The 25,868-nt window shown below is 36.8% G+C and overlaps 1 protein-coding gene across 1 annotated transcript in view; it reads right to left on the bottom strand.

Annotated features, from left to right (window-relative positions):
- AR (androgen receptor) overlaps nucleotides 1–25,868 on the bottom strand; it is a 192,728-nt gene that overhangs the window by 99,563 nt on the left and 67,297 nt on the right. Inside the window, exon 3 of the mRNA XM_072956528.1 lies at nucleotides 1,453–1,604. Within this exon, the coding sequence (XP_072812629.1) occupies nucleotides 1,453–1,604 (152 nt within the window). The remainder of the gene's footprint in view (nucleotides 1–1,452; nucleotides 1,605–25,868) is intronic.

Genomic DNA, 25,868 nt, shown 5'->3' with positions numbered 1-25,868 from the left:
CTGGGCACTGGGGCCCTACTGCCCAGCATAAGCAGTAGCAATGGACTACTCAGGGGTATGGGTGGAACATGCAGCATGTTTTCCTTAACACTAAACACTAGCTGTCTCCTTGTTGCTTTGGGGACTGGAAGAACACAAAATAACAGCTTTCCTTTTTATAGGTATTCCTGTCATCTGGCCAAAATGTGAAAAGATAATCATCATTCCAATTGGCTATCAATGGTAAGACCAGTTAAAGGGCACCCACTTTGTACCATTTCTCTAGATGCCAAGAACCCTATGGAGTTTCTGCTGTCCTCTGATGGGTGTCATCACATTCTTGGTTAAAAGTGTGGCCTATATGCTTACCACTTTCAAGGCTGTCATCAGGGTTTGTAGCCCTTACACAAGGAAATGCTGTCTGTTTTCGTTCTAACTTGGGACTCAACACTTCTAGGCCAGTGAGAAGGAAGAAAAAGGCATTGGCAGGAAGTACTTCCTTTGTAGAAAGTGAAGGTAGAAGTAGTTATGGTGTTTAGCAACTGGCTGTGCTCCCAGAGAAGAGCATCTCTGTTTAGTGGCTGTTCATTAGCGTACCTTTGAAAAGCAAGCCTTTAGTACAAGATGGGGAGTAAAGTGGATGGATAGGAGGCTTAAGCCCAGGGAGACTGAGAAGGAAGGAGGCACTAGCACATATAGGAGATCTAGAAATGCAAGTTCCTGCTGTAGGATGTAGCCTGAGCATCTCTAGGGGCTGAGCAGACATGAATTGTTTTAAGCTAAATAAGACTAAAGAGCTACGGCTTGAGCCCACTTAGACAAATATAAAATGCAACTTAGCTCAGGGTTTTAGACCAATGGACAGGCCGTGAGGGCAGCTCTCTGGAGAGAGAAAAAAAGTGTTTCATCACTTTCTGCCCTTATCTACCTAGGAATTATTAATGCAAAGAGGCCCCAAGGAGGCAGCAGGAGGAGGGAGCAGGTGCATAGACTGATGGTCTGCTGAACAGTGAGAACACTTTCTTTCTGGGGTAGAGGCCAGGAAGCCTTCACTAAGGAACAGTCTCATATTCACCACAAAGAACAGGCTAGGGACTCAGTTGGGGTTTTTCCACTTCTAACCTCTCTAATAAGGACAATTTTTCCCTCACTAGGCAGCAGAGTGGAACACAAGCAGGAAGGAAATTAAATCTTTTCAAATCATTAATTTTTCTTTCGTTCTGGGGAACCACCAAGCTCCAATCACCAGCTGGGACCACCTCCACTGCCTACATTGCCTACACTACCAAGGCTGCCAAAGCCAGGGTTCCAGAAAGTAGGAAGACTTGTTTTTTCAGATCCTTAGGTTCTTTGAGCAGGCCCTGCCAGTGACCATGTCCCAGAGATGATAAAGTCCTGGGCCCTAGAAGATTAGTGTCTCTCTTGAGAAGCTAAAGGAGAAAGAGAAACAGCAGTGAGTTTGCAAGACTCTACCTTCAGCAGCTCTTTTAAAGAAGACTTTGCAGCTTCCACAAGTGAGAGCTCCATAGTGACAGCCAGAAGCTTCATCTCCACAAATCAGGCAGGTCTTCTGGGGTGGAAAGTAATAGTCGATGGGCAGAACATGGTCCCTGGTAGTCTCCAAACTGAAAAGAGGCAAGAGGAACAATGCAACACATGTCAGTAGTTGGCAGAAATAGGAAGGTAGAAGTCTGAGGCCTTCAGGAGTAAACTACATGTATAAATTATTTCTCTCTATTGCTTAATTGGGTTAGGTTAAAGCTGAATTTTCCTGGGACTTCTCCTAGATTTTGTGTTTGTAGGGTTTCCTGTCATGTGGACAGAGCCCTTTTGGATCCTGCAAAGGGATTAGAGAAGCTCTCTGGAATCAGCCAGTCTCATAGGTTATGTCTACACGAGGGAAGGATGCAGGCAGAAACCTGAGGTTGAGAAATATCACTTAAGGTTGTGGTTAGGAAACAATTTCAGAGCAATTAAATGGTATGAACTCAGTCCCAAGACCTTACGTTATCCAAAGCAAAATCTATGGCAAAACCAGATTAAGTCTTAAAGCAGTTTGATGTGTTTTGCTCTAGTTCTCTGAGCCTCACTCTCACCCGTAAGTAGGAATAATATCACCCATCCTACTGAGTTACTGGTGTGGGTGGAGGTATAAATTAAACAAAAGTATAAAAAGCTCTTGAAATGAATGCAGAAGTGAGGGATCACGGTTAGTATTATCATATCAATCTTCTTTGGTCTTTTTTCCATTCCCTCACTTTCTTTAAGAGTACATAGATCACATGGACATCTCCCCATACCCATCTATAACATAAAGGTGCAGAATCCCTATGTTTGAGGCTTTTATTGAGGAATGATGCACAATGCTGCTGGAAATCTTTCAGGCAACCATCTCAATGCTTGGCCATTAGAATACTAAGGCTCCCTGGGCTAGAATGGAGCCTCATAGGTGGCCTAATTGAACTATTTATCTCCAAGAGGATCTGTGTCTGTGTCCTTCCAGGTGGATGTGAAGGAGAGGGCCAGAAAGTCAATCTTAAAACCTTAATGGATCATTTGGTAAGTCTATTTTAATTTTTTGAGGAATCTCCATACTGTTTTCCACAGTGGCTGCACCAAACTGCACTCCCACCAGCAGTGTAGGAGGGTTCCCTTTTCTCCATAGCCACTCCAGCACTTGTCACTTGTGGGCTTTTTAATGATGGCCATTCTGACTGGTGTGAGGTGATACCTCTTTGTAGTCTTGATCCACATTACTCTGGCAATTAGTGATGCTGAGTATTTTTTTCATGTGCCTATTGGCCATTTGTATGTCTTCCTTGGAGAATTGCTTGTTTAGGTCTTCAGCCCATTTTTGGATTGGGTTGTTTGGGTTTTTCATTGTTGTTATTAAGTTGTATGAGCTGCTTATATATTCTGGAAATTCAATCCTACTGCTGGACATATATCCTGAGGGAACTTTAATTCAAAAAGATATATGAACCCCAATGTTAATAGCAGCACTATTTGCAATAGCTAAGACATGGAAACAACCTAAATGTCCATTGACAGATGACTGGATAAAGTTGTGGTATATTTATACAATGAAATACTACTCAGCCATAAAAAAGAATAAAATAATGCCATATGCAGCAACATGGATGGACCTGGAGATTGTCATTCTAAGTGAAGTAAGTGAGAAAGAGAAAGAAAAATATCATATGATATCATTTATATGTGGAATCTAAAAAGAAAAAGACAAATGAACTTACTTACAAAAAAAAAACAGACTCACAGACATAGAAAACAAACTTATGGTTACCGAGGGTTGTGGGGAAGGGGTGGGAAGGGATAAATTGGGAGTTTGCAGATACTAACTACTATATATAAAATAGACAAACAACAAGTTTCTACTGAATACCACAGGGAAATATATTCAATATCTTATAGTAACCTATAATGAAAAAGAATATGAAAGTGAATACATGTATGCATATGTATGACTGAACTATTACACTGTACACCAAAAAGTGACATAACATTGTAAACTGACTATACTTCAATTAAAAAAAAACTTAATGGAAGGGTTGAGCTGGGTATTCCATAGTAATTAATTCAAGTTTAAACAAATTAAACATGGTTCATACTACCCAAAGGTCAATTTTTTTTCTCTCTTATGTCCTATGTCTAATCATTAAACAAAACTTAAATGACTTCCTGGGTTGATCTGCCTCAGGTAAGTGACAACCACCCATTCTCTCCTCCAAAGGAATGTAGCCACTATTTTTTATGAGTACTCTTTCCTTACTAAAGAAGGAAGGAAAATAAGTCCTAATGGCAGCCTGTTTGCTGTGCTGAGTGATTCAAACACCTCAAAATAACTCTGTGAGACATTTTTTTCTCATTATTATATCAGATGAGGAAAGTCAAGACTCAGAGAGAAGAAGGTCTAGATTATTCGATACCAAGCCCAGGACTATCTGACTCCAAACTAACACAGTTTCCATTACCCTACTGTCATCCCACAACTCACCTTCACTTTCTATCCACAGCTCTTTGGTTATCATGCTCAACACAGTCATCAGAATCCAAAAAAGCATGAAAGGTTTTCTTCCCCTCAACCTTCAGTGAGCAGCCCTGGCAGGACAATAGCAAGGAAAGCTACAGGCTACACTTGACAAGCACTTTATCACTGAGACACAAATATTAGCCTTTATTCAAGTCTCAAGTACAACAGAAGGCACTCAGAAAGTGCTGCTGATATGCAAACCCTGTAGTTGGTTATGGGGGCTTTTATTTTCTCACCAGAATCCTTTCCTTTCCTACCTAACTGAAAAGCCAGCAGGAGTCTGTCCACCAAATCAAGACTAACAGGGCCACAAGTTCCACAGGAAAATAGCTCACTTCTCATAGAAAAATGGGCCAAAAGCTAAGAACGTCATTCCTTCGGCTAAAAATGTCGTTTCCTTGGGTAAAAACTGTGCCGCCATCCTCATTCATGAAACAAGGAGAAGCAGCAGAGAGGTAGTGTTGTTATCTGTTTGTTTGTTTTCAAGCATCTTCATCTTCTTCTTACCTTTTATGGCTTCTGTAACTAATACAAACATTTCAAATAAAATCAGGACATATATTTAGGCATGTGTCAGGCCTCTTCATATAAATCATCTCATTTAATCTTCCCAACAATTCTGCCACGTAGTACTGTATCATCCCTATATTGTAGGAGAGGAAGTTGGTGATCAAGAAAATTAAGTAAACTTCAAGATCACTCATCTAGTAAGTGGAAATACCAGATTTTCATACTAAGTAACTGTGGCTACAAAGTGTGGATTTGTAACCAATGACTAATCATGTTATGCGATTGAAGGTTTAGATTAAATAGATTGATTCAATTCAACTCCTAGCACCCAGCCCTATGGACTAGGTACAGGGCTAGGTGCTGGGGATACAGTGATCAAAATACTGTCCTTGCCTCTAAGCCACTTACTATCCAGTAGAGAAGACAAGAAGCAAAGAACTGTAAAATAACAGAAGATGATATAATAAAGCATAGTGCATATTGCTACAGATAAGAAAGCACTTCAAAGACAAATTTTTTTAAAGTACAAAGGTATATATGTATAAATGAGATGATAATGGTAATGACAATAATTATTGTTATATGATTGCAAAGTAAATATTAGATAAAGAAAATGAAAACCTGTATAACGTCAATAAGAGGTTTTTTTGGAAAAAGCCTTTAAAAATAGAAATTTTCATCCATACCAAAATTTAAAATATGATTCAAATTATTTAAGAGTCTAATTAATCAAATTTATAATCAATGCTTAAAGATTGAAGAAAGTCATCATTTTATTTATTAGATATGCCTTTAATAAAATATTCCTTACATAAAAATAACTATAAAGGAGATGGAAGAGTAGCAGAAATAATGAAAGAGATTTTAGAATCTGAAGTTTTCGTAAGTACAACCCACTTTGGCTAGAAGCCTGAGATATTTCCTGACCTCAACAGGCCAGTCTCTGCCTACCTCCCCTCTTCTCTCTCTGGCAAATGATTTGGGCATCATTCCCACTGACCCTGGCCTAGTGTCAACAAAGGGCACATTGCAGTTCTGACTCATGGGCTGATCTTTGGCATTGAAAATGAAAATTCCAACTGCAGACTCTCTCTCATGTTTGTATTCTAGAGAAATTCATATGCATTTGTACCAGGAAGCATGTGAAGAAATGATCCATAGAGGCTTTGTTTATAGAAGCAGAAATGTTAAATATCCACTGATAGGAAAAAGGGTAAATAAATTATATCATACTCATTCAATAAAACACAATTCGCCAATAAGGAACAAAATGCACCTACAAATAGGTGAATCTCACAAGCTAATGTTGCATAAAAGACATAACTCATAAAGCATACAAACAATGTGATTCTATTACATAAAGTTTGAAAAGAAGCAAAAGTAAACAATATGTAATTTGGGAATATATATGTGAAAAAGCATAAAAACACAAGGGAATAATAAACATCAAATATAGGATAGTAGTTATCCCTGAGGAGAGGCTGGGGGTAAAAATTTAAAGAAGGGAGATACAAATTGATTCATGCATTCATTAAAAATATTTATTAAGCACCTGCTACCATTCTACATCTTGAGGTTAGAGCACTGAACAAAACAATGATGTTAATATTCTTGTTCTGTAATCAGGGCTCATGAGTGTTTGTTTTATTATTATGCTATATATGTAACTTATATGTTACACGTACTCTTTTGTACAGTTATAACAGAACACAATAAAAGAAAAATTGAAAGAAAAATCTCAGAAGTTTTAAATATTCCACTAAATAACATTTTAACGGCAAGCACAGCAGAAGTTTGCTTTGAGAATAAGTAAGTGCAGAATTTGCATGTGATGTTGTGTTTTTTCCCATCTCCCCTGGGTTATACACTCACTTATTATCCCAACACTAGGCATTCTGTTTTATGAGTCTGAAGCAAAAGCCCTGTCTCACAGAACAGAAGTTTTCCAAACCAGAACACCACTTGCTATTCTCCAAAATTTTCATAATTAATTAAATGAAAGTGGATTACTAGAAGCTATAGGGTTATAAATGCCAGTTCAGTCATGAGGAAGTTGGGCTCAGAAACTCTCAGCACCCAGATGTAATCTCAGTCTCTTTCTCTGTCTCCCTCTTTCTCCATTTCTTTCCATCTGTCTGTATCTCTTGATCTGTTTCTCTCTCTGTCTCTCAGATATAGGGATACCTTAGACACCCCAAGGGCTCTGACTAATTTAAGTCTCACAATGACTGTGGAACCATAATGAAATTCTAAAGTCACAGACTAGTTTTCCCTGTTTGGGAGAAGAATGCCACCTCAGCAGGGCTTTGGAGTCAGCCACACCTGAGTTAAAGTCCTGCCTCTACCACTGAACCTTCAGCACAGTAATTAGGCTCTCTGAGCTCTAATTGCCTCATCAGGAGAGTAAGGATACTTTCTACCCTCAAGGGCTTTTGTAAGAATTACACTGAATAACACATATTAAGCCCTTCCCTCTGTGCCTGTCACATGGTAGCTGCATTGTAAGTCTAGGATGTCATCACTTTTTGTTTTACCATAAAAAGTGAAATGTCTAATATTCTTAAAACATAACCAACCTCCTTGGCTACACAGTGTTTTTAGGGAAAGGCAAAGACAAGTGGACAGAGAAGGAAAAAGAAGCTAGTTGTGTAAAAGTGTATCTTTTACACCAAACAAGAAAGGATTTAGGAAAATACCATATTTATAGAGCATCATATTTTTCCAGATGCTGAGAAATTTAAAATATATTTTTATCAATCACATTGTGGAATATAATGAAAACTTTACATGAATTTATAAGATAAAAATAAAATAAAGTAAAACAAAAAGACAACCTACAGAATGGGAGAAGATTTTTGCAGATGAAACCAACAAAGGCTTGATCTCCAGAATATAAAAGCAGCTCATACGACTTAATAAGAAACAACCAAACAACCCAATCCAAAAATGGGCAGAAGACTTAAACAAGCAATTCTCCAAGGAAGACATACAAATGATCAATAGGTACATGAAAAAATGCTCCATATCACTAATTATCAGAGAAATGCAAATCAAAACTACAATGAGGTATCACCTCACACCAGGCAGAATGGCCATCATTCAAAAATCCACAAATGACAAATGCTGGAGAGGCTGTGGAGAAAGGGGAACCCTCCTACACTGCTGGCGGAAATGCAGTTTGGTGCAGCCACTGTGGAAAACAGTATGGAGATTCCTCAAAAGACTAGGTAGGAATAGACTTACCATATGACCCAGGAATCCCACTCCTGGGCATATATCCAGAAGAAATCCTACTTCAGGGTGACACCTGCACTTCAATGTTCATAGCAGCACTATTTACAATAGCCAAGACATGGAGACAGCCTAAATGTCCATCAATGGATGACTGGATAAAGAACTGGTGGTATATTTATACAGTGGAATACTACTCAGCCATAAAAACCGACAACATAACGCCATTTGCAGCAACATGGATGCACCTGGAGAATGTTATTCTAAGTGAAGTAAGCCAGAAAGAGAAAGAAAAATACCATATTAGATCGCTCATATGTGGAATCTAAAAAAAAAAAACACAAACAAAGCATAAATACAAAACAGAAATAGACTCATAGACATAAAATACAAACTTGTGGTTGCCAAGGGGGTGGGGGGTGGGAAGAGATAGACGGGATTTCAAAATTTTAGAATAGATAAACAAGATTATACTGTATAGCACAGGGAAATATACACAAGCTCTTATGGTAGCCCACGGAGAAAAAAATGTGACAATGAATATATATATGCTAACATATAACTGAAAAATTGTGCTCTACACTGGAATTTGATTCAACATTGTAAAATGATTATAAATCAATAAAAAATTTAAAAAAAGATCATTCATATGCAACGAGAGGGACTATACATTGATGTACTATTTCTGGAGAACAATTTGGCAACAGATAGCAAAAGCCTTAAGTGTGTGCTTATTCTTTAACCCAGGAATTCTGTTTCTAGAAATTTATTCCAGTAAAATAAACAATCAAATGAAAGAAAACGACAAAAATAAAATAGTTCAAAGTTATTTTCTCCTCACAAATCGTTTGTGTCTACTTATTTGGGGCAACAAGGGATATTTCAGTGGAGAAATTGGCAAAGTAATGGCATAAGGCTGGTAGCTTCTTTTACCCTGAAAGCCTGAGATTTGAAATTTGATGACTATCTGTGCAAGAGGAGTCATCTAAAAGTATTACCTGAATTTTATGTCATAGCTCTCCAATTATTTTAAATAATAACTTTTGTTGAAGTGGAAAAGTAAACAGGCAAAAGATCTTGTTTTCATGGTCATCTCTGCCACTTTGTAACAGAATGACCTTAAAAAAAGTCACTTTGCTTCAATTTCTTCTCGGGCAAAATGTGGAAAGAAATATAGAACTCACAGGACTGCTATGAGGATTCAACGAGATTTTGGAATTAAAGCAGCTCATACCATTGCTGAGAAGCCAGCTGAGATTTTGAGAGGGATGGCCTTAGATCTATGGAAAGTATTACCATCTTAACAATACTAAATTGTTTCATACTGGGACCCAGCCCCACACACCAGCCAGTCAGTACCAGAAACAAGACCCCTGGGGCCATGTAGTCAGCTACACCAGGATCCCCCAGGGCTACAGAGCCAGCTGTACCAGAACCCTGCACTCCTTATCAGCAGGCAAGCACCAGCCCTGGAACCCCACAGGATGCGAAGCCAGCCATATGAGGGCCAGGGCCTGCCCACCAGGGGGCTGGTAGCAGCCCTAGGAACCTGTGGGCCACAGAGTCAGCTGAGCCAGGACCAGCCCTGCCCACTATCAGACCAGCAGCCATGGCACAAGGAGGAGCTTAGCAGCCAACAGGGCCTAGGGCCAACCCTACCTACCAGTGTGCCCATAGTAGTCAGCTCTGCCACAAGAGAAAGGCACATGCATATATGACGTATCTCTGGTGACCAGAGAGGAGTGTGCTACTAGGCCTCATAGGATGTCTCCTATATAAGGGCACTTCTTCAAGACTGAGAAATGTAACAGATCTACCTAATAAGTAGAAGTAAAAACAGAAAATTAAGGAAAATGAGGAGACATAGGAGTATATTCCAAATGAAGGAATAAGACAAAACTTCAGAAAAAGTAAATGAAGTGTAGATAAGAAATATATCCAAAAAAAAGTTCAAGGTAATGATCACAAAGGTGCTCAATGAACTCAGAAGAATGCATGAAAACAAAATTTTAACAAAGAGATAGAAAATACAGAGAAGATCCAAACAGAACTGAAGAATCCATTAATGAAATAAAAAATACACTAGAAGGAATTAGATTAGAGGATACAGAGGAATGGATCAGCAAACAGACTAGTGGAAATCACCCAGGCTGTAGAGAAAAAAAATAAATGAGAATACTTTAAGAGACTTCTTGGATAACATCAAACATACTACCATTCACATTATAGGGGCTCCAGAAGGAGAAGAGAGAAAGAAAGGGGAACAAAAATTATTCGAAGAAATAATTGCTGAAAACTTCCCTAATGAGCAAAAGGAAACAGATATCCAGGTCCAGAAAGCACAAAGAGACCCAAATAATATGAACCCCAAAAGGTCTGCACCAAGACATAAATAAAATGGCAAAAATTAAAAAGTGAATCTTAAAAGCAGCCAGAAAAAAACAAAAAGAATTAGAAGACTAACATAAGACTATAAGCTGATTTTTCAGCAGAAACTTTGCAGGCCAGAAGGGAGTAGAATGATATATTCAAAGAGATGAAAGGAAAAAACCTACAACCAAGAGTACTCTCACCAACAAGGCTATTATTAAAATTAGAAGGAGAGATAAAGAGTTTTACTGACAAAAAATAAGCTAAAAACATAACAATAAAGAAAGTCATCAAATCACAAAGAAAGAAGAAGAGGAAGAAGGAGAAGGAGGAGGAAGTAAGAAAAATAAGAAAAACAATTAACAAAAGGGTAATGAGTCATTCATTACTTTAAATATAAATGAATTATGTGCTCCAATTAAAAGATATGGAGTGAGTGAATGCATCAAAAAAACCCCACAAGACTCATATATATGCTGCCTACTATAGACTTACTTCAGATTGAAAGATAAACACAGACTGAAATTTAGGGAATAGAAATTGGTATTTCATGGACATGAAACAAAAAGAAAGCTAGGGGAGCAATACTTATAATGAACAAAATATACATTAAAATATGTCACAAGAGACAATTAAGGACATTACATAACGATGAAGGGACTAATCCAACAAGAAAATGTAACAATTGTAAATATATGTGCACCCAACATAGGGCATCCAAATACATAAAGTAAATAGTAACAAATGTGAAGGGAGAAATTTACATTGACACAAAAATAGTAGAGGACTTTGACAACCCATGTACATCACTGAAAATATCATCTAGATGTAAAATCAGTAAGAAAGATCTGGGCTTAAAGGACACATTAGATCAAATGAACTTAACAGATCTATAGAGAACGTTGCATCCAAAAGCAGCAGAATACACTTTCTTCTCAAGTGCACATGGAACATTCTCCAGGATAGTTCACATGCTAGGCCACAAACTAAGGCTCAATAAAATAAGAGGACTGAAATCATATCAAGATTCTTTTCTGACTACAACAGTATGAAACCATAAATCAACTACAAGAAAAAAAACTAGAAAAATACAAACACAAAAAAGTTGCTACTAAGCAAACAATGGGTCACTGAAGAAATCAAAGATGAAATCAACAAATACCTGGAGAAAATGAAAATAAAAACACAATGATCCAAAATTAATGAGATACAGCAAAAGGTCTTTCAGAAGAAAATTTATAGGGATAGTAGCCTATCTCACCAGAATAAGGAAAACCTCAAATAAACAACCTAAACTTACACCCAAAACACCCAGAAAAGGAAAAACAAAATCCAAAATTAGTAAAAAGAAAGAATAAAGAACAGAAAAGAAATAAATAAGAGACTAAGAAGAAAACAGAAAATATCAATGAAACTAAGAGATGGTTCTTTGAAAAGACAAACAAAATCAATAAATATTTAGCCAGACTCATTAAAAAAAAGGAAAGAGGGCCCACCTAAGTAAAATTAGAAATGAAAGACGAGAAGTAAAAAAATGACTCCACAAAAATACAAAGGATAATGAGATTACTATGAACAATTATACAATAATAAAATGGACAATTTAGAAAAAGTGGATAGCTTCCTAGAGAAACACTATCTCCCAAGACTCAATCAGGAAGAAACAGAAAATATGAATAGACCAATTACTAGCAATGAAATTGAATCAGTAATATAAAACTCCCAACAAAGAAAAATCCAAGACTAGACAGCTTCACAAGTGAATTCTACAAAACAGTTGAAGAAGAATTAACACCTATCTTTCTCAAAAAATTAATTCCAAAAAATTGAGGAGAAAGGAATGCTTCCAAACTCCTATGTTGTCAACATCGCCCAGATATCAAAACCAGACAGACATCACACAAAAAGAAAATTACACGCCAACATCACTGATGAACATAGACGCAAAAATCCTCAGTAGAACATTAGCAAACTGAATTCAACAATACATTAAAAGAATCATACAGAATGATTAAGTGAGATTTATCTCAAGATACAAGGATTTTTTCAATATCCTCAAATCAATCCACATGATACACCAGTTCACAAATTGAAGAAAAAAATAAGATAATCTCAATAGATATAGAAAAAGTTTTTGACAAAACTCAACATCCATTTATGATAAAAACTTTCAAAAAGTGGGTCTAGAGGGAACATGTCTCAACATAATAAAGGCCATATACAACAAATCTACAACCAACATAATACTCAATGGTGAGAAGCTATATTGTTTCCTCTAAGATGGGAACCAGAAAAGGATGCCCACTCTTGCCACTCTTATTCAACATAATATTGGAAATCCTAGCCACAGCAATCATATAAGAAAAATTGGTAAAAGAAATCCAAATTGGAAAGCAAGAACCAAAACTGTCAGTGTTTGCAGATGACAAGAAACTATATATAAAAATCCTAAGGAAGCCACCACATTTTTTTAGAACTAATAAATTCAGTAAAGTTGCAGGATACAAAATTAATATACAGAAATCTGTTGCATTTTTATATGCTAACAATAAATTATCAGAAAAAAATAATAAAAAAACTATCCCATCTACAATTGCATCAAAAAGAATAAAATATGTACAAATGAAGTTGGCAAAGGATGAAACACCTCTACACAGAAAAATATGACATTATTAAACAAACTGAAGTCAACACAAACAAATGAAAAGAGATACTGTGTTCATGAATTGGAAGAATTAATATTGTTAAAATGATATTATGCCCCAAGGCAATACACAATTTCAACACAATCCCTATCAAAATTTTCATGTAACTAAACGGCATTTTCCACAGACCTAAAACATATAACACTGAAATTTGTAGGGAAACACAAATGAACTTGAACAGAGAAAAGTATCTTGAGAAAGAAGAACAAAGCTAGAGATATCATACTCCATAATTTCAAACTAGACTACAAAGCTACAATAATCAAAACAGTATGGTGTTGGATCAGTGGAGCAGAATAGAGAGCCCACAAATAAACCCACAGTTCTATAGTCAGTTAATGAAGGTAAAAGAGACAAAAATATACAATGGGGAAAAGGCAGCCTGTATAGTAAATGATATTGGGAAAACTGGATAGCTACATGTAAAAGAATCAAACTGGACTATATTCTTACAATATATACAAAAATAAACTCAAAATGATTAAAAACTTAAATGTAAGATGTGAAATCACTAAAGTCCTGGATGAAAATATAGGCAGTATGCTCTTTGACATAGGTCTTGACAATTTTTTTTTTATATTTCTTCTCAGGTAAGAGAAACAAAAGCAAAAATAAACAAATGGGAACAAATGGTACTCCATCAAATTAAAATGCTTTTGCAGCACACAGGCAGCTATCCAAAAAGGGAAAAGGCAGCCTATTAAGTGGAAGAAAATATTTGCAAATGATATGTGTGATAAGGTGTTAGCATCCAAAATATAAAACTAACCTATACAATTCAACATTAAAAAAGAAACAGTTACAAATGGGCAGAAGACCTGAGTAGATATTTTCCCAAAGAAGGCAGATAGCCAACAGACACATGAAAAGATGCTCAGCATCATGAATCATCAGGGAAACTGTAAATCAAGATACCACCTCACACCTGTCAGAATGGCTGTCATCAAAAAGAAAACAAAAAACAACTGTTGTTGAGGATATGAAGGAAAGGGACCACTCATCATGCACTGTTGGTGGCAATGTAAACTGGTGTAGCCACTATGCAAAACAACACTGAGGTTCATCAAAAAATTTAAAAATGAGGAGCCATACAATTCAGCAAATTCACTTCTGGATATTTACCCAAAGGAAAAAAAACACTAATTTGATTTTATACACACACACACACACACACACACACACACACACACACACATCTATATATCTTTATATAAACTTCTATGTTCACTGCAGCATTATTTACTATAGTCAAGATACGGAAGCAATCTAAGTACCTACCAAAAGATGGATGAATGGATAAAGAATATGTGGTATGTATAAATAATTGAATATTATTCAGCATTAAAAATGAAAGCTCGCCATTTCTGACAATATACATGAATCTAGAGGGTATTATGCTATGTGAAATAAGACAGAGAAAGACAAATTCTGCATGATCTCATTTATATGTGAAATCAAAAAACAAGAAAAAACAAACAGGAAAACAAAATGAAAAGTGACATACATAAAGAGAAGAAACATGTGGTTCCCAGAAGAAAGGGGACTGAAGGTAGAGGAAATAGGTGATGGGACTAAGAGGATCCAAAACTCCAGTAATATGATAAATAAGTCATGTAATATAGAGCATAAGGAATTTTGCCAACAATATTTTAATAATTTTGTATGGGGACTGATTGTTACTAGACTTATCATGGTGAATATTTTATAATATATACAAACATCAAATCTATGTAGCACATGTGAAACTGCATATTTCAATAAAAATAAAATAAAATAAAAATATATTAATTCTTCAGATCAATGAACAGGAATATTTTCCAATTTATTTACATCTTAAATTTATTTCCACAGCGTTTTGCATTTTTTTAATTGAAATATGGTTTATCTACACTATCATACTAGTTTCAGACATACAGCATACTGGTTCAGTATTTTTGCAAATTATTCTCCATTATAGGTTATTACAAGATAATGGCTATAATTTCCTGTGCTATATAGTATATTCTTGTTGCTTACCTATTTTATACATAGTAGTTTGTATCACTTAATCCCATACTCCTTATCTGCCATTCCCTTCTTTGGCAAATGCAAGTTTGTTTTCTAAATCTGTGTCTGTTTTAGTTTTGCATATAAATTAATTGGTATTACTTGTTAGATTCCACATATAAGTGATATCATACAGTATTTGTCTTTCTTTGACTTCTTTCACTAAGCATAATGTGCTCTAGGTTCGTTCACATTGCTGCAAATGACAGATTTTCATTCTTTTTATGGCTGAATAATACTCCATTTTGTGTGTGTATACACACACACACACACATATATATATATATATATATATATATATATATATGAAGATATATACCATATGTGCCACATTTTCTTAATCCAATCATTTATTGATGGGCACTTGGGTTGCTTCTATGTTTTGGGTTTTGTAAATAGTGCTGCTATAAACATTGGGATGCATGCATCTTTTCAAACTGGTGTATCTATTTTTTCTGGACATATATCCAAGAGTGGAGTTACTGGATCATATGGTAGTTCTGTTTTTAGTTTCTAGGGGAAATTCCATACTGTTTTACATGGGAGCTGCACCAATTTACATTGACACCAACAGTATACAGGGTTCCCTTTTCTCCACACCCTCTCCAACATTTGTTATTTGTAGACTTTTAGAGGATAGTCATTCTGACAGGTGTAAGGGGAGAGCTCATTGTTGTTTTGATTTGGATTCCTCTAATAGTTAATGATGTTGAGCAGCTTTTATTTTGCCTGCTAGCCACCTGTATGTATCCTTTGGAAAAATGTCTACTCAGGTCTTTTATCCATTTTTGATTGAGTTGTTTGGTTTTTTGATACTAAGTTGTACGAGCTGTTTGCCTGTGCCCATTGCCTTTGGTGTGAGGGCTGGATTTGGTATGGATACCAGTCATGTCTTTCATCAGGGTTTGCTGACAGCTATCACCTTAGTGGGGGGTTTGGCTAGAGCCTACATAGGGCATGTCACAGGACTTCCTCTCTGCTCAATGGCCATTACCACGTTATCAGAGCCAGGGGCTGCTCCCAAGTTAACTGGAGCAGAAGTCCTGAGGATTGGGCTAGAACTGGCTCTGCTCCCTTCAAGTGTGTGTTTTTCCTTCTCCCCTCACCAAGATCTTTGCCCCAAAGGAAAGGAGTGCTGAAGCAAGTGAGACCAATTACAGAGCTCTGGTGCTCTGCCTGTGCAAGCGTCTGCAGCTCTGCTCAGACATAGCCTATGGTCGCAACTTTTCCTTGGTTGTGGCCACCCAGATCTCGTGCTGTGCTGTGGTGTGGAGTGAGCAGGCCAGAGCCTTTGCTTGGCTTGTGCTGAGATGCACTGAGAGGCACTTGTGGGAATTCAGGAAGTCACACTGCCATCAGAAATCTGAGCTGCTTCTGGGACACTGCTTGAATAAGTGCCACCAATGACCACAGCTGTTCAATCTTGGGTCCCCAGGTCGCCTCTGCATCCCTAGTTCTCTAGGTTCATTTATTTACATCTTAAATTTATTTCCACAGTGTTTCATAGTTTTAAAAGTACAAGCCTTGCACTTCTTTTGTCAAATGTATTTGTAAGTATTCTATTATTTTTGATGATACTGTGAACAAATTGCTTCCTATAATTTTCACCTGTTCTTTGCTAATGTATAGAAATCCAAATGATTTCTTCACATTAACCTTTTATTGTGCAAACTTGCTGAACTCATTTATTAATACTAATAGTTTATTATGTATTCTTTAAGATTTTCTACATACAAGGTTATGTCATCTTGAATAAAGATACTTTTCTTCCTTCCTTCACAGTCTATATGCCTTTTACTTTCTTGTCTAATTTCCCTGGCTAGAACCTCCAATACAATAGTGAACAGAAATGGTGAAAGTAGACATCCTGTCTTGTTTTTGATCTAACAGAGAAAGCTTTCATTCTTTCACTATTAAGTATGATGTTAGCTGTGGGGTTTTCTTAGATATCCATTATCAGTTAGAGTAAGGTCTCTTCTTTTCCTGGTTTGTTGAGCGTTTTAATCATGAAAGTGTGTCAGGGATTTTTCCATTTTTTCCTGCATCTCTTGAGAGGATCATGGGCCTTTATTCTCTTAAAATATGGTGCATTATATTTATTAACTGATTTTCCAACCTTGCCTTCCTGAGATAAATTCCAATTTTACATTCTTAAGATAAATCCCACTTGTTTATTATAATCTTTTTTATCTGTTGCTGGTTTGTTATTGTTTTGTTGAGGTTTTTTTTTAAAAATCTATATTCAAAAATGACATTGGTCTCTTAGGTTTTTTTGTGTGTGATATCTTTGGTTTTGGAGAACCACATAATTATTTGGAAAGTGTTTTCACTTCTATTTTTCTGAAGAGTTTGTGAAGTACTGGTAATCATTCTTTAAATATTTGATAGAATTCACCAGTAAAGACATCTGAATTTGGGCTTCTCTTTACAGGGAGTTTCCTCATTACTAATTCACTCTATTTCCTTGTCTTAGGATTATTCAGATTTTCTATTTATTCCAAAGTCTGTTTAGATAATTTTTGTCCTCCTGTGGATTTTCCACTTCATCTAGGTTATGTAATTTGTTGGCATACAATTGTTCATACTCTTTCCCTTTAATCTTTTTTTTTTATTTTTGAAGATATGTAGGGATGTCCCCACTTTTCTGTCAATTTCATAATGCGAGCTTTTTTTTCTCATAGACAGCCTAACAGTTTGTCAATTCTGTTGATCTTGCCAAAGAACCAATTTTTGATTTCACTGATTCTATTGATTTTTCTATCTTCTCTTTCATTCATTTCCACTCTAATCTTTATTAGTCTTTCTTCCTACTTCCTTTGTCTTTATTTTTCTCTTCTTTTTCTAGTTTCTAGTGGAAGGTTAAGTTATAAAGATTTTTCTTTTCAGTTAATATAGGTGTCTTAGTCTATTCTGGCTGTTACAACAAAATACCTCAGACTGGGTGGCTTATAAACAACGGATTTATTTCTCACAGTTTTGGAAGTGGGAAGTCTGAGATTAGGGTGTCATCATGGTCAGATACAAATTCTCCTCCAGTTTGCAGACTTCTTGATGTATTCTTACATGGTAGAAAGGCAAGCAAGTTCTCTGAGGCCTCTTTAATAAGAGCACTAATTCCACTCACAAGGGTGCCAGCATCATGTCCTCAGTACCTCCCAAAGGCTGCAATTCCTAATACCATCATTTTGGGCATTAGGATTTCAACATATGAATTTGGGTGGGGATACAAATATTCACATTATAACAATAATCATTTATAGTTATAAATTCCCCCTTAAGTACTGCTTTAGCTTATCTGTATCCCACAAATTTTGGTATGTTACATATTTATTTTTAATTCAGCCCAGGTATTTTCTTATTTCTCATGTGATCTTTTTCTTTGACCCATCTTCTATTTAGAAGTGTGTTTAATTCTATACATCTGTGAATTTCACAAATTTCCTTCTGTTACTGATTTGTAATAACTTCCACTATGATTAGATAACATACAATAGTTTTTCTTGAATAAAGCTCCTCAGATTTGTTGCAAACCTTAGTTTCATTCCCAGAGCTTTGGAAAAGTTGATTTTCACAATTTTTGCCAGTGTGTTTGTTGCTTTCATAAAAGGATAGATTTACAACAGTATTCACTCTACCATCCTAAAAGCCTTGTTTTTTTAAGTCAGGGTATATTTTATGTGATACAAGAATCACATTTCCTCTAATACACACACACTAATCCTTATCATACATGATGAAGGGAGGAAGAAGAGAGGTCGTTCATACTCTTCATTCATTCATTCATCCATTCAAAAATTCATACCATTCATACATTATGAAGAGATAGTTCTACTATATGATGGGTCTGTAAAGATGAGGAAGACACAACCTCTGTTCTCTAAGAGATTTCATGGGCTTATTCTGGACTATGACAAGTGCCAAAATGATTAATGCAAGGTATAGCAACAGAAATGCTATAAAAGGGGCCAAGATGGTGATTACTATAGAAAATTGTGTGTTTTACTTGAAGGGTTTAGGGAGTAATGCTCACTATGTACTAAATTCTAATACTAACCAAGCTAGATGTTTTACATACTTAAACATTTACTCTAGAATAGGTCAGATGCCCATGGCTCTAGTGCATTCTCAAGCCTCAAACCTGACATGCAGAGACTGCTCTGTACAATACACAATGATGAAAAGAAAAATACATGTTACTATGCATCAGGCAGTTATAGGCCTACTGGTGATTTTCATTTTCCTGTAGGCTCTATCACTGACAAACATGCCAAGACAGCAACACACTTTTTATCAGTGTGCCCCACCAAAATGACAAAGCTGTCCTTTTTCCCTGGAATCACTCTCAGAAATGGGGCTGAACAGATGAATCCTTATTACAGTTATGTCCTTGCATCTCCCAAGCCACATCTGCTGTATTCTGTGAGCCAAAATCTTTCCAATGGCTTCTGAGCCATTAGAGCCAATTGGCCACAGAAGAACTAGCCAGATTCCTTTCTGCTGTGTCATCAAATCTGAAGGTTGAGAGCTGTTTCTACATTCTTTGTTTCCGGAATCCATTGCCAAGAAAGCAGGAAATGAGAAAACAATTTGAGTTTAATTTACCTGTTAAACCTTACTGGACCAGTATTTTCCTCATATCCTCCATTTGAACTTCTGATACTAAAAAAGACTATTAACTGAGGACATGCTTTGTGTTAAGCACTGTCAAAGGTGCATAATCCCCACAACTACTACTGCAGAGTACAAAGAATATCTCTAATTTACAATGAAGAGCCAGAGGTACAGAGGCATTGAACAATTTCTTTAAGATCACACAGCTAGTAAAGTAGCAGAGTCATGATTTGAATGCATATCTAGCTAACTCCAAAACCTACACTTTGCCCACCTTGCTATCTATATGGCATTGCCTGTCATTGACTATCAGGGATGGATGGCCCTCAGGGAGAATCTAGTCCAGTATTTCCCAATCTTGGGTGCACAGTAAAATCACTAGTGGAATTTTCATAAATGCCAGTACATCTCCCCACCCTCCCAATTTTGATTTAATTGAACTAGGGTGGGGTCCGGGAATCCGATATTTTCAAAGCTCCCCAAATGACTTTAGTGTTCAATCAGGGCTAAAACCCACTGACGTAGTCTAACTCCCTTATTGTTCATGGAGAAAATTTGGGGCCTAGAGAAGTACAGAGAGTTGACCTGGAGAAACAGTTCTTCAGAGATAGGACTGAGACTAGACCCTAGATGTTATGACTCCTATGCCAGAGTTATGGTGTAGAACAATATTTCTAGTAACATTCTGCACTATAACTTATCCCAGGACCTAGAAGCTAAAATAGTCAACCTATGAAAAATCTATATAATGACCAACATCAAATAGTCACTCAGCTAATACTCCATAATCCTTTTTAAAAAATGGTGATAGCATTAGCCAGTATAGCAGCCACCAAAATGGATCTTATCCATTATGGAACTACCCTCTTGCTGGAAAGAAATCAGTAAATATTTATCAAGTGTCCTGTTATGTGGTAGGCACTATGAGAGGCACTTAGACTACATTAATGACCCAAAGATACAAATATATCTGTATATTATACTAAGTCTGGTCTGAGGAGATTTATTGTCATACAGAGCAAAGGTTACAGCACCCATTTTACAGATGAGCCAAATGAATCTCAGAGTAAATAGCGTTTTCTAGTAAGTTGCATTGTCTAGTAAGTATGAAAAACAAAGGCTTTGGGGGCAGAGAGATTCAAGTTTGAAGCCCGCTATTACTGAGCACTAGGCATGTAATGTTTGGCACAAGATGATCCTGAGTTTCATTATCTACAAAGTGAGGACAATAATATACCAGCCTCAAAGGAGTTTTGTGAGAAATGCATCAGATAATACATGGCAAAAGGACTGGTACATTTAAAATAAATGGTCATTTCTCCCCATTTTCCACCTCAACTGCCCCTTGGGACTGGAGTCCAGGGCATCTGACTCTTAGTCCAGTGAGCTCTGAAATATACATACTGCCTCCTCTGTCAGATACTACTGGTTAAGGCAGGAAAGCAGCAGCCACTGCCATTCCTTATGCAAAATTTGTGAAAACACTGGGAAAAAAACAACTTTGTCTTTTAAAGTCCTTTTGTAACTTTGTCTGAGGCAAAGAAAACACAATATAGCTTAAGAAATGTGAAAATGTTCACTGAAGTGTCTAAGGGCTTCAGAAACCCAAAGAAGGAAGATAGCACCATGGGAGCAGACACAACATGGGTAGCAATGAAATGTTGATGAGATTCCAAACTCAGTCCACCACCAGGAAATCCAAGGTTAGACATTTCATGTTGGCCCAAAGAACCTACAGAAGCTAGGAAAACAGCCTCATTGAGATACTCACCAGCAATAGGGCATACCTTGCTCTCTTAAACACACAGTGAGGCCTGACCAAAGGCAGACAAGGCCAGGTATTAACTTGACACTTGGGAAAGTACTTTGCTGCTCAACATAAGATACTGATTTTGGTTGTGGGGAGAGGGGTCATTGGCAGAGAATACAAATCCCCTACCCCATCTCATTCCAGGACATATCTCAACATATGGCACAATAACATTTACTGGGTACATACGTATATGCCCCAGTTACTATACTACACTCTATATACCTTAACCTCGTTTAATGTTTACAACAAGTGAATTAATTATGTACCATTATCCCCATTTTTTAGAAGAAAACAGAGGTCCAGAAACTTTAGGCATTGTGCCCAATATCCATAGACCATAAATGATGGCTGCAGGATTTGAACTTAAGTTTCTCTGACTCCAAGATCAATTATTAGATCATACTTTCTCACAATGTATGGTAGTCTCCAATGATTCAACTCCAAAACCACATGTTATCCTGGACTTAATGTAATACTTTTCCTCAATATATCCCACCTACCATCATTATCCAATCATGACTATTGTCTGTCAATTTTACTGCCTAAATAGTGCCCCTACACACAATAAACACACATATACAACCTTAACTTCAAAATAACTTCAACTCTCTTATTTAAGTCTTCCTGCATTCTGTCTGATCCTCTCCAATCCATAAATTACAAAGGATCCCAAAGGAATCCTATCTAAAACATTTGCTCCTGTAATTCCTCTCCTTAAGAGCTCTCAAAACTCCCCATGATTTGCAGCAGTAGCCTAATTCACTGATGCATCATAACCCCCTGAGGAGCTGATTAACAATACAGCTGGTCCTCATATCTGTGGGTTCTGCACCTGCAGATTCAACCAACTGTGTATTGAAAATATTGGTTTAAAAACATTCCAGAAAGTTCCAAAAAGCAAAACTTGAATTTGCTGTATACTAGCAACTATTTACATTGCATTTATACTGTATTTGCAATTATTTACACAGCATTTACATTGTATTAGATATTATAAGTAATCTTGAGGTGGTTTAAAGTATATGGGGGATGTGCATAGGTTATATGCAAATACTATACCATTTTATATAACACACTTGAGCATCTGTGGATTTTGGTGTTCACAAGGGTCCTTAAACCATTCTCCTGCCGATAGTGAGAGACAACTGTACAGAGATTTGATCCCACCCCTACTTGGCCCAGAGTCTTCTGAATCTGCAGCTACAGGTAAGATTTGAAGATCTGTAATGTTATTAAATGCCTAAGTGATCTTCTTGGGCAGGCACTCAAAACCACTTGTCCTACAGGATACAAATTTAAAGCACTAAGTTAACATTCAAGGCTTATTTCTAGCTGTTTATTTCACCATTTTTACAGCCTTTTTCCAAATGACCTTCCAGCAATACTACCCTATTTCAATTCTCCAATCTAAGCCTGCTGTTTCACATCCTTGTCTCTGCTTACACTGTTACTCCCTCCAACTGGAATGACTCCATCATGCCCCCCAACCATCTGTCTGCCTTGCCACATCAACTCAGATCTCAGCTCTCAGGCCATCACCTACTCCATGAAGCCTTCATGACTCCCAATCCCTTACATAGAATCTGATCATGCCCCCAATTTGTGCAGTTTTCTTTCAGAGCACCTATAATGTTTTATACTACACATAATCCACATTTATATGTGGTTCCCATCCCTCTTGTGGCCTTCATTGATGAATTTCCAGTATCTAGCCCAGACACTGCCTGAGCACTTCCTGTTCAACTCTCCTCACTCTTTCTTTCCCCCTCCACTTACTCTTAAGCCACAGAGTAAACTCTGAAAACCGCCAACATTGCCTTTCAAATAGCATGTTAATTTAAAGGCCAAGATGGACCCTGAGCAACTTTTGAGTCCTAACTAAGACACTGCTAACCTATATTAGATGAATGAAAAGCTCTTTAAAAAAAATACCAAAGATTTCACAATGCTCATTTGATCACAGTACTGCTCACATCTTGGCCACAAATTCTTCCTCATATCTAATCCAGCTCTCTCAGATTATTCCCCTGTGGTCCTCAATAGAAATAGAGAATAACTGCTTGACATACTCTTACCTGGCCCTATTTTCTCTATATATTGCAGTTAAATACACAGTTGAACAAAATGTAATTTAGGATAAAACCTGAGAAAAAAATGTTTCAATTCCAGGCATCTTTTTGAACTAAGTAAAAGTGAAGTAGTAAAGAGTTGATGTAACTGTCATTGTTAGATAAACCTAGATAAATAGTTCAACTTGATGAACAAGCTCTTTTCATTCTGCAGAGTAATCATTTGTTCTCTGACACACTACCTTTCTAGGTCTGCTTTGCCGTTGTGATGAAGAGACAGGAGTCAATCAGACAAAGCCTGATTTCCTTTATCCCTGACCACTGTCTACTTTCTTCCACTTTTTCTGCTCTGGAATCTCCCTCAGTAAAATAGACCATGAGTAGGGAGCCTGAAATTCCATTATAAATTATGACACTAACTTGCTGCATGATCTTAGGCCAGTCACCTTCCCCCTCTACTCTCAGTTTTCTCATTTTATAAATCTTATATTTGTAGAACACTTTAAGTACATAAAGTACACTCATGAATTTATCTTGTGAGATTTACATAACCACTCTGTGAGGAAAACAGATGAGTTAAGGGAAGTATGGGGAGGTTAAGTAACTTGTCTAAAGTGGAATTGCTAGAAAGTAGCAGAGCTGTAATTTGAACTCTTTTTTTAATTTCTAATCCAGCACTCTTTCTAATGTACTGCATTGTCTTCTGAGATCTATAAAATAAGAAGGTTGTATTAGAGATCTTTAACAACAACTATATGTACAGTATTTCATAAATTTAAAAATACCTTCTCATCATCATCCATTTTGTTAATAAAAAAAATCAGTACCTAACATGAACCAGGCACAATTTGACTAGGGATATAGTGAACAATTCTGACAAAGTCATTCACTGACTACATTTAGAAGGCTTCCATTTTAGGGGAGGTGCATGAAACAAGCATACAAAGAATCAAAAAATAATTTGATATTGATAAGTATAGCAGTGTAGGTGTATACAGAGTAAGTAAGAAGTATTTTTTTTCAATCTCCCAACACCCTTGCTATGTAGAGATTTTCTTTAACCCCATTCTCCAGATGAGCAAAAGGAGGCAGAGAAGCTAATTGTCTTAGCCAGTGAATAGGAGAGCTGGGCATAGGAACAATAAATTCTGACTATATATGACATGCTTATTTTATTCTACTGCCTCACTCCTGGCACTAGTTTTCTAGGGTTCCATGATTTAGTCTCCAAATTACTGACTCTTGAGTACTTGGTTTAATAATATCCCATCTCTGAAAGAGGATGAAACATGGGTTAAATATTTTGTGATCATAAGATCAGAAGCACCAAACACTTCAAACAGGAACAAGGTATGTGATGGTTCACTTGTTTAACTCCCATTTCCTTGAGAGTAGCAGGAACTCTGTTTTGTTCACTGTACTAGTCCCAGTGCCTAGCACATGACTTGACTCTTCTATTGTTTGTCAAATATTTACTGAATCTATAGATGAATGAATGAATGAATGAACCAATGAGAAAAAAAATTAACAGTTTTCAGAAAGTTGGATTGGTGTGTTCCTGGCAAAAGGAGCTAAACTACCCTCAACTTCTTCCTAGAAGCAAGCATCAGCTGACTTCTCCTAGGAATAAACAGGCATGGTAAAGAGATAGGTAGGAACTGGCACCTGAGAGGAAGAAGGAAACATCATCTATAAGAAACATAACTAGGTCAATTGGCAATTAACTGAACCGTCTAAGAAGTAGTTACAAGAGGCTTGTGATGTGATTTTCTTCCTCTCTCAGCCCTAAAAATCTATACTTTCCTTTTTTCTGTACTTCCTATACAATGAGGAAATAGTGGGTCTTAAATACGGTGGTTCTTCCTTTCTGCACACTTTGGAGGCTCAAAAGGGCAATATTCCATCCGTTGAAGCCCAGAGTGGTCTGGAAACCTTCCATGGGACTAAGTAATATTGGGTTGCCTGGGACCTTGTGGTTCAATTTCATTAAATGTCCTAGTCACAATTTGCCTAGATGCTTGTGCTATATACATATCAAAACAGAGTGGTCTCTGAACATGAGCAGCTGACTTGGATGGAGAGAGGAAAAAATACCCACAGTAAAAAGGAAACTAGTATTTATTTAACAGTCACCACATGCCAACACTGATAACTATAGTCACACTTACTGAGCAACTTCATTTTCCCATTTATGAAGTGGAGATATTCACCATATCTACCCACCTGGTTATTGTGTGGATTAAGTGAGTTAATCCATGTCAGGTGTTCTGCACATTGCCTGGCATATAATATGCATTGACTAACAAAATAAGCCTCCACTGCCATCATCATTACCACTATCATCATCATCATCATCAACACCATCATCAATGTGCAGTGTATGTTTTATGTGTTTTCATATCAATGATCATAATGTACCTTATCCATAACATTGCACGGTAGAGATGATAGTTGAGGAAACTGAATCATATTGAGACATAGTAAGT

This window comes from Vicugna pacos, chromosome X, assembly GCF_048564905.1.
Source record: "Vicugna pacos chromosome X, VicPac4, whole genome shotgun sequence".
Lineage (NCBI taxonomy): Eukaryota > Metazoa > Chordata > Mammalia > Artiodactyla > Camelidae > Vicugna > Vicugna pacos.
The sequence above is the reverse complement of the archived record's forward strand: the minus strand, read 5'-3'. Positions and strand labels throughout refer to the sequence as shown.